Source organism: Neoarius graeffei, chromosome 27, assembly GCF_027579695.1.
Source record: "Neoarius graeffei isolate fNeoGra1 chromosome 27, fNeoGra1.pri, whole genome shotgun sequence".
Taxonomy (NCBI): Eukaryota; Metazoa; Chordata; class Actinopteri; order Siluriformes; family Ariidae; genus Neoarius; species Neoarius graeffei.
In genome coordinates, this window is record NC_083595.1 from 27,020,438 (window position 1) to 27,035,831 (window position 15,394).

Sequence of the window (15,394 nt, forward strand, 5' to 3'; positions counted from 1 at the left end):
GATGCGAATATCCATTGAGAAAGTTTTCTGCTGCGCACAGAAGCATTTCTTTGTCCGCCAACAGTGCCTGCAGTAAACTGTCACAGTGAACTGAAAATGCCATAAGATACATATTACACGTAAAACTTCTGCGCTAGCGAGTGATAAGTCCCCCCCGTTCTTAACTTTTAGTAAAATCTATAAATTGTTCCATCGAATGCGTATGTATTATTATTATGGCTGTTTTTTTTGTGGTATATCAGATATATTCCATTCAGCTAGCATGATATTGAACTCATCTTCAACTCATTCAGTATCATGCTAGCTGAATGGAATACATATACCACTCAAAGCCAGCCAATATTATTTAAATAATGTCACTCAGATCCACAATGTATTTCATATGAAAAATAAAAACTTTTCAACACAAGAAGCTAAACTTCATATCTTCAAGCCAACCTGTGATGTTCTTTTTATTATATCAACACAAAGTACCCAAATATATCAAAACAACTCATCAATTTACTCATGAGTGACACAAAGATTTATGTCACGGTTTTGGTTCTCCATGTCCCGGATATGGCTTGTATGAAAAATACAGAGGAGCGTATTTTCCAGTTATGCCCCAGTCAACAGCCACAGTATAACTGCTAAGGGTCTGGATAATTATTTTGTATAATAAGAAACAAAATTAGTAAAGGGTGGCACGGTGGTGTAGTGGTTAGCACTGTCGCCTCACAGCAAGAAGGTCCTGGGTTCGAGCCCAGTGGCTGGTGAGGGCCTCTCTGTGTGGAGTTTGCATGTTCTCCCCGTGTCTGTGTGGGTTTCCTCCGGGTGCTCCGGTTTCCCCCACAGTCCAAAGACATGCAGGATAGGCTAATTAGTGACTTTAAATTGACCGTAGGTGTGAATGTGAGTGTGAATGGCTGTCTGTGTCTATGTGTCAGCCCTGTGATGACCTGGCGACTTGTCCAGGGTGTACCCCGCCTCTCGCCCATAGTCAGCTGGGATAGGCTCCAGCTTGCCTGCGACACTGCACAGGATAAGCAGCTACAGATAATGGATGGATAAAATTAGTAGAGACTGCTCCTGAATTGAAAAAAAGAGAGATAATTTTAAAAATTCCACAAAAAGCAAAAATATTGGCGCTGACCAGTGTGCTGTGATTGTCTTGTGTGTTGGGCTTTCACAAAAAGGAAGATGTTCAGAGTGCAATAATGGAAACATCTCACTCTTTCACCATGTTTGAAAGCTTTGAAAGGCTTAAGCAGCAGTGTCCACCAACACAGGAGGATCACATACACCAAATATCACACTACACTACGCACAGTTTCAGAAGTACTGCTTGAAAACAATAAAGGCACTATGGACTTGTGTCAGAAACCACAGAGCCACATCATTTATTGCATGCAGACAATGAGACACACAGCCACTTTAAACACAGCAGTCGCCTAATTAATTTTAATCTCATTAAATTGATACTGAATTCATATTGTGCTGGTACAACACTTTCATTTTACCTTCTCTAGTGGGCAGAGCGTATTTAAACCACGAAGAGTGTTATTAGTGGTGTTTCATTTCCGCACAACAGCCCGGAATAGAAAGGGAAGTTTAAAAAAAAAAAAGCGTAACAAAAATGAAGAGCACAGACGGAAAACTCAGTCAGGCATAAATAATTTTACACAGCTCTTTTTTTTTTTTTAAATATCAGAGCTAACTGATTTACAGCCAACAGAACAATTTAATGAAAAAGCTAAACATTATGATTTTTAATCAAATTGAAAACCTAATTACGAGACAAGACGGACATTCTGTCCATCATGATGTACCGGAACTCTGATGAACAAGTTTATGAGATTACTTTTGACACACTCGTGAAATTTGTCCAAAATAATAAACCTTCCTAGAAGCTCCAACTCAATAAAACCTTTACTGTATTTTATATCCGCAACATTATAATCATTCAAATTGTAATACCGTTGCATTAAATTAAACATTACAAGCAATAGTGTCTTATGCACAGTATTTATTTAAGCCACGGTGATCATGAAATGCACATCAGTCCCACCAACATGCTCTCAGACTGAGACTCGTGCCACGTTCCTGTTCTCGATTCTGTCGACACAACAGTTGGCTCACTTTCCTTTCTGCTACCGGCTCAGTGTTTTGATACAGGCAGGTACATCCACAATGATGCTAGTCCTCATCTCACAACATCCAACATCATGTGCGTGCACACACACACACACACATTGCTTGCTTTGTTCTATTTTCTCCTCTTGCACACATATCTCTGAGGCATGAGCTGCTGAATGGACACATCATTTAAAAAAAATACAGAAAGAAAATCATTAAATGAGATGAAAGCAAAAGGACGGATTACAGAGCAGTGTGTGAGAGCAGGAGAGGCTTCAGTAACAAAGAAACAGTGACAACAATAGAGACACAAAGAGGATGGAGCTTCAGGATGAGTTCTTGGGTTTGACAGATTGAATGAGTTTTGTTATTGTATATATTATATACAATAATCTGATATAATCTGTGGACTGAGAAATCTTTGTTGGAGCACGTTTGTAAAATAAATTTGACACATTTAAAAAGAAGAATAATGGATGATGATGGTTATGATCAGCAAGTTATTTAACAGAAATGAAAAGCCACATTGTGCTTCTTGGGTGAAAGAGATACTGAAAGAAAGCACTGGCTCCATAAAGAAGAACGGCAGTGAAGCGCCAGTGGAGGTGAATCCAGGTGTTACTCACGTATGAGCACAGCTGGCGATGCTGACAGGTTTGTGATAAACCTCCAGGCAGATGGGGCAGGAAAACTGGCTCTCCAGACTCTCTCCATGCTGCAGCTGGGGCTGGGGATGAGGCTGTCTGAGCTGGGCAGCAGACACAAAATTGCGGAACATCGCCATCATGAACGCTGGATGCCTCCTTTCAGCTGCCTGCTTCTTTCAAACGAGCTGCTTCTTCTTCTTCTTCTTTTCTTCTTCTTCTCTTCTTCCTTTGCTTTGCTGTGTTTATCAACAGCGCGCTGTCGACCTGCACAATCCCGTGTGCTTTAAACTAAGCTGAGGAGAAAAACAAAAGTCAAACGGCGTTACACACCGCATCTGTTCACTCACTACACACACACACACACGCCGTTAAAGCAAAGAAGTAAACATTACCAGCGTAGCTTTAACTAACCCGTTAAGAGCGTCTTTTAGGTGAAGTGCTGCATGGGTGTTGTAGTTTTGTCAAGTAGAACCTTAGCATCAAAACAGCCTTAAAATACTACATTCCCCATAATGCCTTGCAACAGCTTTTTCTCAAACAATAGATGCGTTCGCTTCCAGGAGAATTAATCGCACTATATTAACTACTGACGTTCTTATATGACAACTTACAAGCATGACTTATAATAATAACATTTAGTGTTACTATAAAACCAATTCAAACACGCAAACGGACAAATTAAGCTGCAGAACGCGGACAATCTTTAACGTCATTAAAAAGCGCCGGAGACATGCGTCATCAAAGAGCGCCGGTGTAGCTACCAGCATGAATATCACTGTTACAGCATGTTAGGGTGTTTTTATTTGATGTTTTATTTGGATATAATCGTGATTCAAGTGTATAATTAATTCGATAAACACTAGGCTTAGTCATGTGTCAGGTTGACGGAGATTATGGCAGCCTCTTAAAACAAAAATCTCTACCGGCGTGAGTTTATTTCCATGAATTTTTAGAGATCAGACTAGAGATTATAGTTGATGGATGCACTTTATGAACATATAGCTGACATTGTGTGTGTGTGTGTGTGTGTGTGTTAAACCTCTGACTCCAGGGTGTCAAAGAAATGCATGAAGTGCAAAGAGGGCAATGCAGTGCTCATCATTCGAGTGGGAGATGCCTTCTGTAGGTAAATAGGACCAAAATCATTCTATCCAACTTTAGTTTATCAAATAATACATCCTGCCTGGAGCTCCTCTCACAGCAGGTGATGAGCCTCAGGAGAGAGAATCCAGATTTCCCTGTTGACCCCAGTCACATCTTAATACAGGAACTGGAATCACTGTTTATAAAATAAAAATCACCATGTGCTCAAAAGGTGTTGATTTTGAAATCATCATGTGTAGTAAATAGTATATGCTTCTGTGTTGTTGTTGTTGTTGTTGTTGTTGTTTTAATCAGGGGCTGCTTCAAGGAGTACTTTGTCCATAAGTTTCGGGCCATGCTGGGGAAGAATCGTGTCGTCTTTCCTGGAGAGAAGGCAAGTATTTGCACACAAATGCACAATTGCTACTTTGCACCTGTCTGCTGTGTCTTGTCATTTATGCTGTTTATTGTACTTAGAAAGCTAGATGTTTAGATAGCAAATGTCTGCTTAGATAGCTATAGATATTTAGTTATTTATGTACCTTGTTTTGTAATATTCTATTTTCTCTGTAAATGCATCATGGGGAGCCTGAGGGAAACAGTATTTCAATGCACTGTATACTTGTATATGGATGTATTGACTGACAATAAAGCTCTCTTGAGTCTTGAAGTACAGGTGTAAAGCAAATATCATCATCTATGAATTTGTCATGACCTATTAAAATTCATGGTAGGTTTCTTTAAGGTGCTGCTGGCTGTTTCTGGAGGACCAGCGTCCAGCTGCATGCTCACACAGGTTCAAAACGTACGTATTCTGCTATCCAGGAAATGGGCATTCACTTGTACATTTTTATATCACAATAATTGCTGAAGCTTTTAATACATTTAACTAGCTCAGTTTGTGTCAGTCTACGAACATAAGTAAAACAGTTTAAAAATAAATAAATAAAGGCATACAGCAAATACAACATCTGGTATCAAATGTCTGTGTCGCTGTACACTATAAAACTAATTTCAGACATGTATCTAATATGAAATGACCACATCCATCATGCAGTACCTTAGGTGACCGAAATTTCCACCCTGTTTGCAGGGTTTAAGTCGGGATGCACCCAAGAAGTTAAGATTTATGCCTGGCATTATCTACATAGATGGTAATTACAGTTCCAGTCATACTAAAACATAATAAAGTGAAATGAAGGTGTTTCAGGTAATCTTCTGTCTGATATAGAGGGTGGTGTGTGTGGTCAGAATGCAGAGGAGAGGGAGAAGGCTGTAGTTCAATTGGAGAGCATCTTCAGAACGACTGGATTCCCGTACCACATCGTCCCGCTGGAACAGGTACCGAGCCTCAGGAAAGAGAAATAAGTAAGAGGTGTGCAGGTGTGACCAATGAGTGCATTTCTCCCATTTTGCTACCTCATTTTGAGTTTTGTAAAGCTAATTCCAACATGGTTTTGCTTGTGCAACTATGATCCAATGCACTTCGGACATCTGGAAGCAAAAACAATCCAGATCTGTTCTAACTCCGGTCACGTGCACTCCTGGTTTTTCAAACTCTAAAACTAGTCAGTTCTAATTCCAGTGAAGTCCCACATTACAATCCTCTGTGCTTGTTAATGCTTTGATCTTTGGAACATCATTCGTTTTGTTCTCGTTATTTCTGTCTTCGAAACAGGACTGTTATTTCCACGTCTCCTTTCAGGCAGTTACATCATCTTGATCATTGTTTCCTGTATTCCCAGATAGCATACTTTTGATGCTCATTTGCACTTGTTGCTATTGTCACTCAGAAACATAAGACAAAGTATTTGACTTTCATTCTTTTTACCTTAGCTGTGTTTGGGTTAAAGCTGTTCTAAAATCCACTGTGTCTCAGGTCTTCACTCTACCCGAGTCGGTACTTGAACCTGTGTATAGTCGTGAGCAGCCCGGTTCCAACTATAAAGCAGCAGTGGATCAGCACATTCGGACTGAAGTCACCCGGGGCCACAGGGAGCCTGCGGTGGAGGAATCCCAGGATGCAGTAGGCCGGCTTAGCCTGCAGACCTCCACATACAAGCCTGAACACAAACTGGCTTTAGAGGAACTCTTCTCCTCTTTGAAAACCTTAACAGCCAAACAGGACTTGCTGCACACACTGAGGTGAGCTTGACTACACCATCTGCATCAGGAAGACATATTAAAGACATATCATAGGTATTCATTACTGTAATGTATAAAACACATCTTTCTAATGGTAGATGGACAAGCACCAAGACTTGTCATGCTATATTGTAGTTTTTCTGATTCTTTTTTTTTTGCCATTCTGAGTGAGACGTTTGAGATGTTCTTGAAAAGAAAAAATGCAACTCACTGACTGTCATTACAAACTTAAAGGTCATAGGCAACGGTCGGAGGTGAAACGTAGAATATCAACTTTATTGTCTAGAAGAACGACCCAAAAAGCGAATTCAATCTTCCTAGTGTCTAATTTGCACCCTAAAATTGAATAAAACGGTTAAAATATACTGGTTTGCGCAAGTTCCGAAGGTTTGTTTACATCTCACTTATGCCAGCTTTTACCGCCAGGGGACCGTCATCGTGACATTATTCAAGCCAAACAGACTGGGAGCAGCTCTGTGTTTACCTGCGAACCGAGTGCACATGTGCGGAGTTTGGTCGTGAGAGGTTGTGTAAAATGTCTGATAGTGATTTTAAAGTAGGAACTCTCCAAATTAAATATCGAGAGGTGAAACCATGCACTACGCCCAAACAATTTATCCTGGTAGTCAAGATAAATTCTTACTTTTGTCGTAATACTAAATAAGAGCCCTTTTGAAGAATAATTAAACCGCCGTCCCTAGTGGATATAGGTAACGATTACTTGACAGTGCGCCGGTAGGCCACATTAGCCTGCCATCCGCGGCATTATACTATTTATAGCCGACTCTAAGCTAGGAAATATCCCTTTGTCTCATTTCCACAATGAACCTATGGCCGTTGCGAAGCAATCGGTGAATGTGGCTCACTGGTTTGACCGTGCGGCCTCGGAATCGGACAGCGACTCGGCCGACTCTGATCGCAGTGACCCCGGACCTCAACAAGACTCGCGCCCAAACAATTTATCCTGGTAGTCAAGATAAATTCTTACTTTTGTCGTAATACTAAATAAGAGCCCTTTTGAAGAATAATTAAACCGCCGTCCCTAGTGGATATAGGTAACGATTACTTGACAGTGCGCCGGTAGGCCACATTAGCCTGCCATCTGCGGCATTATACTATTTATAGCCGACTCTAAGCTAGGAAATATCCCTTTGTCTCATTTCCACAATGATTGTACAGGATCCCTCAGGATTCTTGACTTGTCAATTGCAAGCAAAAGTAAAAATGTTTACCTCCAATCTTCTTCTCCTTTTTGCTTGAGCGTTGCTGCTGTGTTTCTTCTTTGACTGATTTGATTTTGTTTCACGCGCACAATCCACTCTCTCCGCCTCGTCTCCTCTTCCGGAAAAAAAACAACCCTCTGGCTTCACGCACACAATCCACTCTCTCCGCCTTGTCTCCTCTTCCGGAAAAAGCCAATGCACTCTCTCTGCCTCTTCTCCTCTCTCGGTAAAAGGTAAAAACTTCTTCCTGAACTGGTCCCGTTGTTACAGTTCACTGCACAACAATAAGGCATGGTTTTTCTTTGGAAATTCCTGAACGGATGTCTGCACTCAAGCTGAACAGCAATGTAAGTAAACGGAAGTGGACTCAACTCAAGCGGTTTGTTTGGTTTAAATGATGTCACGCGTTGAGTGGTCACAAAAATCGCCGAACAGAAATTCGCCGCAATCCGCGCTAACTTATTTTAAATATTACTTATTAACAATACTTCTTGGGACCAGAAGAAAATTACAGAGTTTTTTTTAACATATAAAGTTTCAAATGTGCATAAAATTAAAACCGTTGCCTATGAGCTTTAAAGACTTGAAGCAATTATTATAGCACAACATGTGTCTAATAGCTTCATTGTTTCAGAAATACATTTTCCTGAGCGGGCGGCACGGTGGTGTAGTAGTTAGCGCTGTTGCCTCACAGCAAGAAGGTCTGGGTTCGAGCCCCGTGGCCGGCGAGGGCCTTTCTGTGCGGAGTTTGCATGTTCTCCCCGTGTCCGCGTGGGTTTCCTCCGGGTGCTCCGGTTTCCCCCACAGTCCAAAGGCATGCAGGTTAGGTTAACTGGTGACTCTAAATTGACCGTAGGTGTGAATGCGAGTGTGAATGGTTGTCTGTGTCTATGTGTCAGCCCTGTGATGACCTGGTGACTTGTCCAGGGTGTACCCCGCCTTTCGCCCGTAGTCAGCTGGGATAGGCTCCAGCTTGCCTGTGACCCTGTAGGACAGGATAAAGCGGCTAGAGATAATGAGATGAGATGAGTTCATATGTGTACTTAGTAATGGATGGAATAAACTTTGGTTAATGCACTTTTTGGATGGAACTCAAATTTGACTAAATGACGTATATTTATGTTCTCATCATTATGCCATTCCTTTTCTTTACCCTGTCCCCCCCCCCCCCCCCCCCCCCCCCAATGTTACAACCGAGTGCGCAGCCAGATATTGAAAAAGGGACCACCACAGATTATACATATCATACCCTTATCTTTTGTACCTGTAATATGTATCTTTCATCTGGAAATGTGGACATAGTGTGACCTTTTAAAAAGACTGAAGGTGTATAATTGAACCTTAATTACTTTTTTAGAGTACAGCGAGAGTGAAGGTAAAATATAAGCACCTTTTCAGTTAAAAGATGCACACTAAAGCTGCAAGAAGTGTCCACTTAAGGGTACCACTCCAATCACAAGGAACAGAGTTTAGTCCCCTTTTTCTGACCGTGTACTCATTATAGATGTAGAAGGCACAATGAATTCATATTCAGCATGAGTTTTTATTACAATATCCACATGCTTTGTTTGGTTCTATTTAAATGCACAAGAAACCTCACTTTCTGTCTCCACCATAAAAGCCTGTTTTAGTAGCAGTTCTAACAGTGCGTTATTCTTTATTAGGTCATCTTGACGATCTATCACTTTAAAATCCAATAAACATGACTTGCTCTTGGTGCTTGGCCCCCGTCATCGCTGCTTGCAGCTATATTTTCTACTTAGGTTTTTTAATTTGCTATGTCCCAATTGAAGGGAGTAGGTGGGTTTTGTGAAGCTTAAAGATTATTTCTGGAGTCCTGTTTAATTCAGCTTCCATAAGTGCTCTATTCAAGCACATGAGCTGAGCTGGGGAAGAATCACATCAGAGACTTTAATAGCACAATAGTGAGGTAGGTCTTTCTCCTTTTTCATTTTTCATCATATATTGCTGTCCCCACTCCACATTTTTTCTCTCTCTCTCTCTCTCTCTCTCTCTCACACACACACACACATTGCCTGTTGTAGGAAGTGGAGTCTGCCTGAGTCATCAGGGAAAAGCAGGGCCTTGAAGTTTGCCCGAGTTCAGTTTCAGTCAATAATTCAGAGTGCTTACAAAGTTTAATGAGAAAACACAAAGTGATTGAGAGAGTGTGTGTGAATGAGAGGCAGGGTTTGGACTTTCTCCAGTTACCAGAAGAGTGCTAAAGCTGCTCTGGGTATGGTAAACTGAAGTGTGTGTGTGTGTGTGTGTGTGTGTGTGTGTGTGTGTGTGTGTACAGGCAGCACCTGATACTGCACACTGCCCAGATGAGTGGCTATTCCAAGGTGATGATGGGAGACAGCTGCACACGTCTGGCTATTAAGTTGCTCACCAACATCTCTCTGGGACGAGGGGCGGCTCTGGCAGCTGATACGGTGAGCACGCACACACAGACTAATGAAATAAGATTAAACATTTTTAGTATTGCACTGGTGGCGGGACGGTGGTGTAGTGGTTAGCGCTGTCGCCTCACAGCAAGAAGGTCCGGGTTCGAGCCTCATGGCCGGCGAGGGCCTTTCTGTGTGGAGTTTGCATGTTCTCCCCGTGTCTGCGTGGGTTTCCTCCGGGTGCTCCGGTTTCCCCCACAGTCCAAAGACATGCAGGTTAGGTTAACTGGTGACTCTAAATTGACCGTAGGTGTGAATGTGAGTGTGAATGGTTGTCTGTGTCTGTCAGCCCTGTGATGACCTGGCGACTTGTCCAGGGTGTACCCCGCCTTTCGCCCGTAGTCAGCTGGGATAGGCTCCAGCTTGCCTGCGACCCTGTAGAACAGGATAAAGCGGCTACAGATAATGAGATGAGATGAGTATTTCACTGGTGCAGTGGTTAGCACTCTCGCCTCACAGCAAGAAAGTTCCAGGTTCAAAGCTCACAGCTGACTGGGGCCTTTCTGTGTGGAGGTTGCATGTTCTCCCCGTGTCCATGTGGGTTTCCTCTGGGTGCTCCGGTTTCCTCCCACTGTTCAAAGACATGCAGATTAGGTAAAATACCCAGCCACTCGGTATACTTAGTGCCGGTCCCAAGCCCGGATAGATTGGGAAGGGTTGCATCAGGAAGGGCATCCGGTGTAAACCAATGCCAAATCAAATACACAGAACAGATCTGCTGTGGCGACCCTGAATGAACGGGAGCAGCCAGAAGAATAAGAGAGATCTTTTGTATTGCACAGGAATTACATGGCTGATGTGACAAACAAACAAGGGAACGTTATAGCTTATATTTTAACATCGTGCAAATATGCATGTGTAAATCTTACACACTCACATCAGAGTGTCTCGAACAGATTCACTGATGTGGTTTCTCAAAAAAAAAAGACAATGCAGAGCAAAACAGAGTAGCATGAGCAGCTTTCTGTAAACATACAGAAAACTCCAATACGATATGATACAGCACAGTGGTGTCTTGATACCTTAAACATTCTAAAAGTACAGTCATTGAAACTTCATGCTACACTTTTTTTTGTTTGTTTGTTTGTTTGTTTGTTTGTTTTTTACTGTTATCCAGACTGTTAAGGGTCGGCAGGGTTGCCAGGCCTTGGCAAACTCCCACCTCAAATACAAGATGTCCAGAAAGCCAGGAAGCAGTTGGGAACTTGCGTTCTGTAAAGCTGCTTTATAATAATAAAGTCCTTTTGTTAAAAGCGCTACATAAATAGAGTCGAATTGAATATGTTGAGCAGAAAACGCGTAGTGCATAGGGATGAATATGTAGGGCATACAGTATGTTGTGAATAAGAAATGCAAAATTAAGTATATGTACAACCCCGATTCCAAAAAAGTTGGGACAAAGTACAAATTGTAAATAAAAACGGAATGCAATGATCTGGAAGTTTCAAAATTCCATATTTTATTCAGAATAGAACATAGATGACATATCAAATATTTAAACTGAGAAAATGTATCATTTAAAGAGAAAAATTAGGTGATTTTAAATTTCATGACAACAACACATCTCAAAAAAGTTGGGACAAGGCCATGTTTACCACTGTGAGACATCCCCTTTTCTCTTTACAACAGTCTGTAAACATCTGGGGACTGAGGAGATAAGTTGCTCAAGTTCAGGGATAGGAATGTTAACCCATTCTTGTCTTATGTAGGATTCTAGTTGCTCAACTGTCTTAGGTCTTTTTTGTCGTATCTTCCGTTTTATGATGCGCCAAATGTTTTCTATGGGTGAAAGATCTGGACTGCAGGCTGGCCAGTTCAGTACCCGGACCCTTCTTCTATGCAGCCATGATGCTGTAATTGATGCAGTATGTGGTTTGGCATTGTCATGTTGGAAAATGCAAGGTCTTCCCTGAAAGAGACGTCGTCTGGATGGGAGCATATGTTGCTCTAGAACCTGGATATACCTTTCAGCATTGATGGTGTCTTTCCAGATGTGTAAGCTGCCCACGCCACACGCACTAATGCAACCCCATACCATCAGAGATGCAGGCTTCTGAACTGAGCGCTGAGAACAACTTGGGTCGTCCTTCTCCTCTTTAGTCTGAATGACACGGCGTCCCTGATTTCCATAAAGAACTTCAAATTTTGATTCGTCTGACCACAGAACAGTTTTCCACAGTCCATTTTAAACGAACCTTGGCCCAGAGAAGACGTCTGCGCTTCTGGATCATGTTTAGATACAGCTTCTTCTTTGAACTATTGAGTTTTACAGTAGCTGGCAACGGCGGATGGCACGGTGAATTGTGTTCACAGATAATGTTCTCTGGAAATATTCCTGAGCCCATTTTGTGATTTCCAATACAGAAGCATGCCTGTATGTGATGCAGTGCCGTCTAAGGGCCCGAAGATCACGGGCACCCAGTATGGTTTTCCGGCCTTGACCCTTGCGCACAGAGATTCTTCCAGATTCTCTGAATCTTTTGATGATATTATGCACTGTAGATGATGATATGTTCAAACTCTTTGCAATTTTACACTGTCGAACTCCTTTCTGAAATTGCTCCACTATTTGTCGGCACAGAATTGGGGGGATTGGTGATCCTCTTCCCATCTTTACTTCTGAAGGCCAATTTATGCTGACAACCCAGTCCTCGCAGACGGCGTCGCAGATAGCGTCTGCGTAGCCCCCCCACCTTCGCAGACGCTCTGCGCGCACCTCCCAAAAATTGTGACCACCGCAGAAGCCTCGCAGACAGCGTCGCAGACAAGAGGGCTCTGATTGGTCCACTCTACATCCGCTGTACACGCACTTCCGCTTCCCTACTTTCCCGGTTTGTTTTGTTTTCACGACCGCCATTTTTAAAAACACGAGTGAAGATGGAGCAGCACGAAGAGCGGTTGAGCGAGGAAGTGAGGAAGTACGTACATCCAGTTCTACGACTCCAGTTCTAGTCATTATAAGTAACCGGAGGATAAACACTCCACTAACCACACCCACCAACTACTCCTAGCGATTTCGCGACTTCGCGCCCCCTTGCGTTGTGGCGGTGAATAACATCGTGCACACCTATTACTCCCCACTCAACGATAAATTACAACTGTCTGCGAAAAGCTATCTGTGAAAGCCTTGTCGCAAGAGCATGCAGAGGCCCTGAGAGCCGCTGCCACTCCAAGATGCTCTTTTTATACCCAGTCATGTTAATGACCTATTGCCAATTGACCTAATGAGTTGCAATTTGGTCCTCCAGCTGTTCCTTTTTTGTACCTTTAACTTTTCCAGCCTCTTATTGCCCCGTCCCAACTTTTTTGAGATGTGTTGCTGTCATGAAATTTCAAATGAGCCAATATTTGGCATGAAATTTCAAAATGTCTCACTTTCGACATTTGATATGTTGTCTATGTTCTATTGTGAATACAATATCAGTTTTTGAGATTTGTAAATTATTGCATTCCGTTTTTATTTACAATTTGTACTTTGTCCCAGCTTTTTTGGAATCGGGGTTGTAGTTTTACTGTCATTGGTTCCTGACTTTTCGGACATCCTGTATATAAAACTGCACAAAAAACTGTAGCTTTAACTATTTTATTTTCCACCTGCGACAACTTCAGTTTGGTGTTAAAAAAGGAAAAACAAACACAAAATAACCCTGGCAACTCTGCTAGTGTGTTGGTGTCTCAAGGGGCATGTCTGAAGTAGTGAGGAAGACCATCAATTCTGTCAGAGAGATAGAGAGAATACAGTTGTGTCTGTCTATATTGTCTGTGCAGTGGTATACTGTAGTATGCTAATATACTTGTATGCTGGTGTGCCTGTGTATTAGCTCCTGAAAAACAGCATTTAAAAAAAAAAAGCATATCTAAAGCTACTGGATAATGGAAGCTACTTTTTCAGAAGAGGGAGTGTGGGCTTGGTGAAGTTTAAATGTTTATTACACCACTAACGTATTATAATCCATATTTTATGGCCGTCGATTTTATTATGCAGTCTGTTGAATATATTGTTTGATGCTCAGACATAATTGAGAGCCTCGTATTGAACAATAAGAAGGAGTACGCTGTATCATTACACTCGGGTAGGATGTGCGGCTCCAAGTTTGAAGACAGACGTGAATAAATAAATGTAACGAAGTTGAATAAACTCTACTTCAAAAAAGTACCCTTACCATGTAGTCAAGTACTGTAACAAGGGTACACAGTTTATTACTTTACATCTTTGCCCATGGTGTTGTTGTTTACTGGATGCCTGGGATTGGTCTATATCTCTTTTAGGAAATACTGATATTACCTGGGATGTTCTGGGGATTTTATGGATCCTGGCATGATCTAGTGCAACAACAAAACATCGTCATAAAACAAACGAATGTGCACTGGTTCTGTACAAGTAAACAGCCACAAAAGTGAAAGTATTGTCATAACAGTACAGTGGCATGCAAAAGTTTGGGCACCCTTGCTGAAAATGTCTGTTACTGTGAATAGTTAAGTGAGCAGAAGATGAACTGATCACCAAAAGGCATAAAGGTAAAGACGAGACATTTCTTTTCAGTGTTTTCTGCAGGATTTGTGTATTATTTTTGTTTTCTACAATTGGAGAGTGAAAAAAGAAAAGGAACACCATGCGAAAGTTTGGGCACCCCAATACATTTGAGTTCTCAGGTAACTTTTACCAAGGTTCCAGACCTTAATTAGTTTACTGAGCTGTGGCTTGTTCAAATTCTTTGTTAGGAAAGGTCAGATGATGCAGATTTCGAAGCTGTATAAATTCTCTGACTCCTCAAACTTGTCCCTGAAATCAACAGCCATGGGCTCCTCTAAGCAACTCCCTCGCATTCTGAATAATAAAATAATTGATGCTCACAAAGCAGGAGAAGGCTACAAGAACATAGCAAAGTGTTTTCAGGTAGCTGTTTCCTCAGATTGTAATGTTATTAAGAAATGGCAGTTTACAGAAACAGTGGAGATCAAGGTGAGGTCTGGAAGATGAAGAAAGCTTTCTGAAAGAACTGCTCGTTGGATTGCTAGAAAGGCAAATAAAACCAGCTGTTTGACTGCAAAAGATCTTCAGAAAGATTTAGCAGACCCTGGAGTGGTGGTGCACTGTTATACTATGCAGCAACACCTGAACAAATATGACCTTCATGGAAGAGTCATCAGAAGAAAACCGTTCCTGCGTCCTAGCCACAAAATTCAGCGTCTGAAGTTTGCAAATGAACATCTAAGCAAGTCTGATGCATTTTGGAAACAAGTCCTGTGGACTGATGAAATCAAAATGGAGCTTTTTGGCCACAGTGTGCAAAGGTATGTTTGGAGAAAAAAGGGTGCCAAATTCCAGGAAAAGAACACCTCTCCAACTCTGAAGCATGGGTGTGGATCGATCATGCTTTGGGGTTGTGTTGCAGCCAGTGGCACAGGGCACATTTCACTGGTCGAGGGAAGCATGGATTCGAATAAATACCAGCAAATTCTGGAAGCAAACATCACACCATCTGTAAAAAAGTTGAAATTAAAAAGAGGATGGGTCCTACAATAAGACGATGATCCAAAACACACCTCAAAATCTACAATGGAATACCTCAAGAGGCACAAGCTGAAGGTTTTGCCCTGGCCCTCACAGTCCCCTGACCTAAACATCATTGAAAATCTGTGGATCTCAAAAGAGCAGTGCATGCAAGACAGCCCAAGAAACTTGTAGAACTGGAAGCCTTTTGCAAGGACGAATGTGTGAAAATCCCCCAGG

General features: G+C 41.9%; 2 protein-coding genes across 4 annotated transcripts in view; one reads left to right on the forward strand and one right to left on the reverse strand.

Annotated features, from left to right (window-relative positions):
- The window catches only part of LOC132875316 (E3 ubiquitin-protein ligase RNF166), a 69,936-nt gene extending 66,812 nt beyond the window's left edge, over window positions 1–3,124 (reverse strand). For all 3 annotated transcript variants that reach the window (XR_009651792.1, XR_009651793.1, XM_060912081.1), the window contains exon 1: window positions 2,742–3,124. Coding sequence is in view for 1 of the 3 variants with exons in the window: in XM_060912081.1 (XP_060768064.1) it covers window positions 2,742–2,902 (161 nt within the window). In the remaining 2 variants the exon portion in view is untranslated. The remainder of the gene's footprint in view (window positions 1–2,741) is intronic.
- Window positions 3,125–3,507: 383 nt separating this feature from the next.
- The window catches only part of ctu2 (cytosolic thiouridylase subunit 2 homolog (S. pombe)), a 28,486-nt gene continuing 16,599 nt past the window's right edge, over window positions 3,508–15,394 (forward strand). Inside the window, exons 1-8 of the mRNA XM_060911721.1 lie at window positions 3,508–3,689; window positions 3,814–3,888; window positions 4,161–4,239; window positions 4,591–4,650; window positions 4,939–4,999; window positions 5,077–5,186; window positions 5,725–5,990; window positions 9,513–9,648. Coding sequence (XP_060767704.1) covers window positions 3,634–3,689; window positions 3,814–3,888; window positions 4,161–4,239; window positions 4,591–4,650; window positions 4,939–4,999; window positions 5,077–5,186; window positions 5,725–5,990; window positions 9,513–9,648 — 843 coding nt within the window. The 5' untranslated portion in view covers window positions 3,508–3,633. The remainder of the gene's footprint in view (window positions 3,690–3,813; window positions 3,889–4,160; window positions 4,240–4,590; window positions 4,651–4,938; window positions 5,000–5,076; window positions 5,187–5,724; window positions 5,991–9,512; window positions 9,649–15,394) is intronic.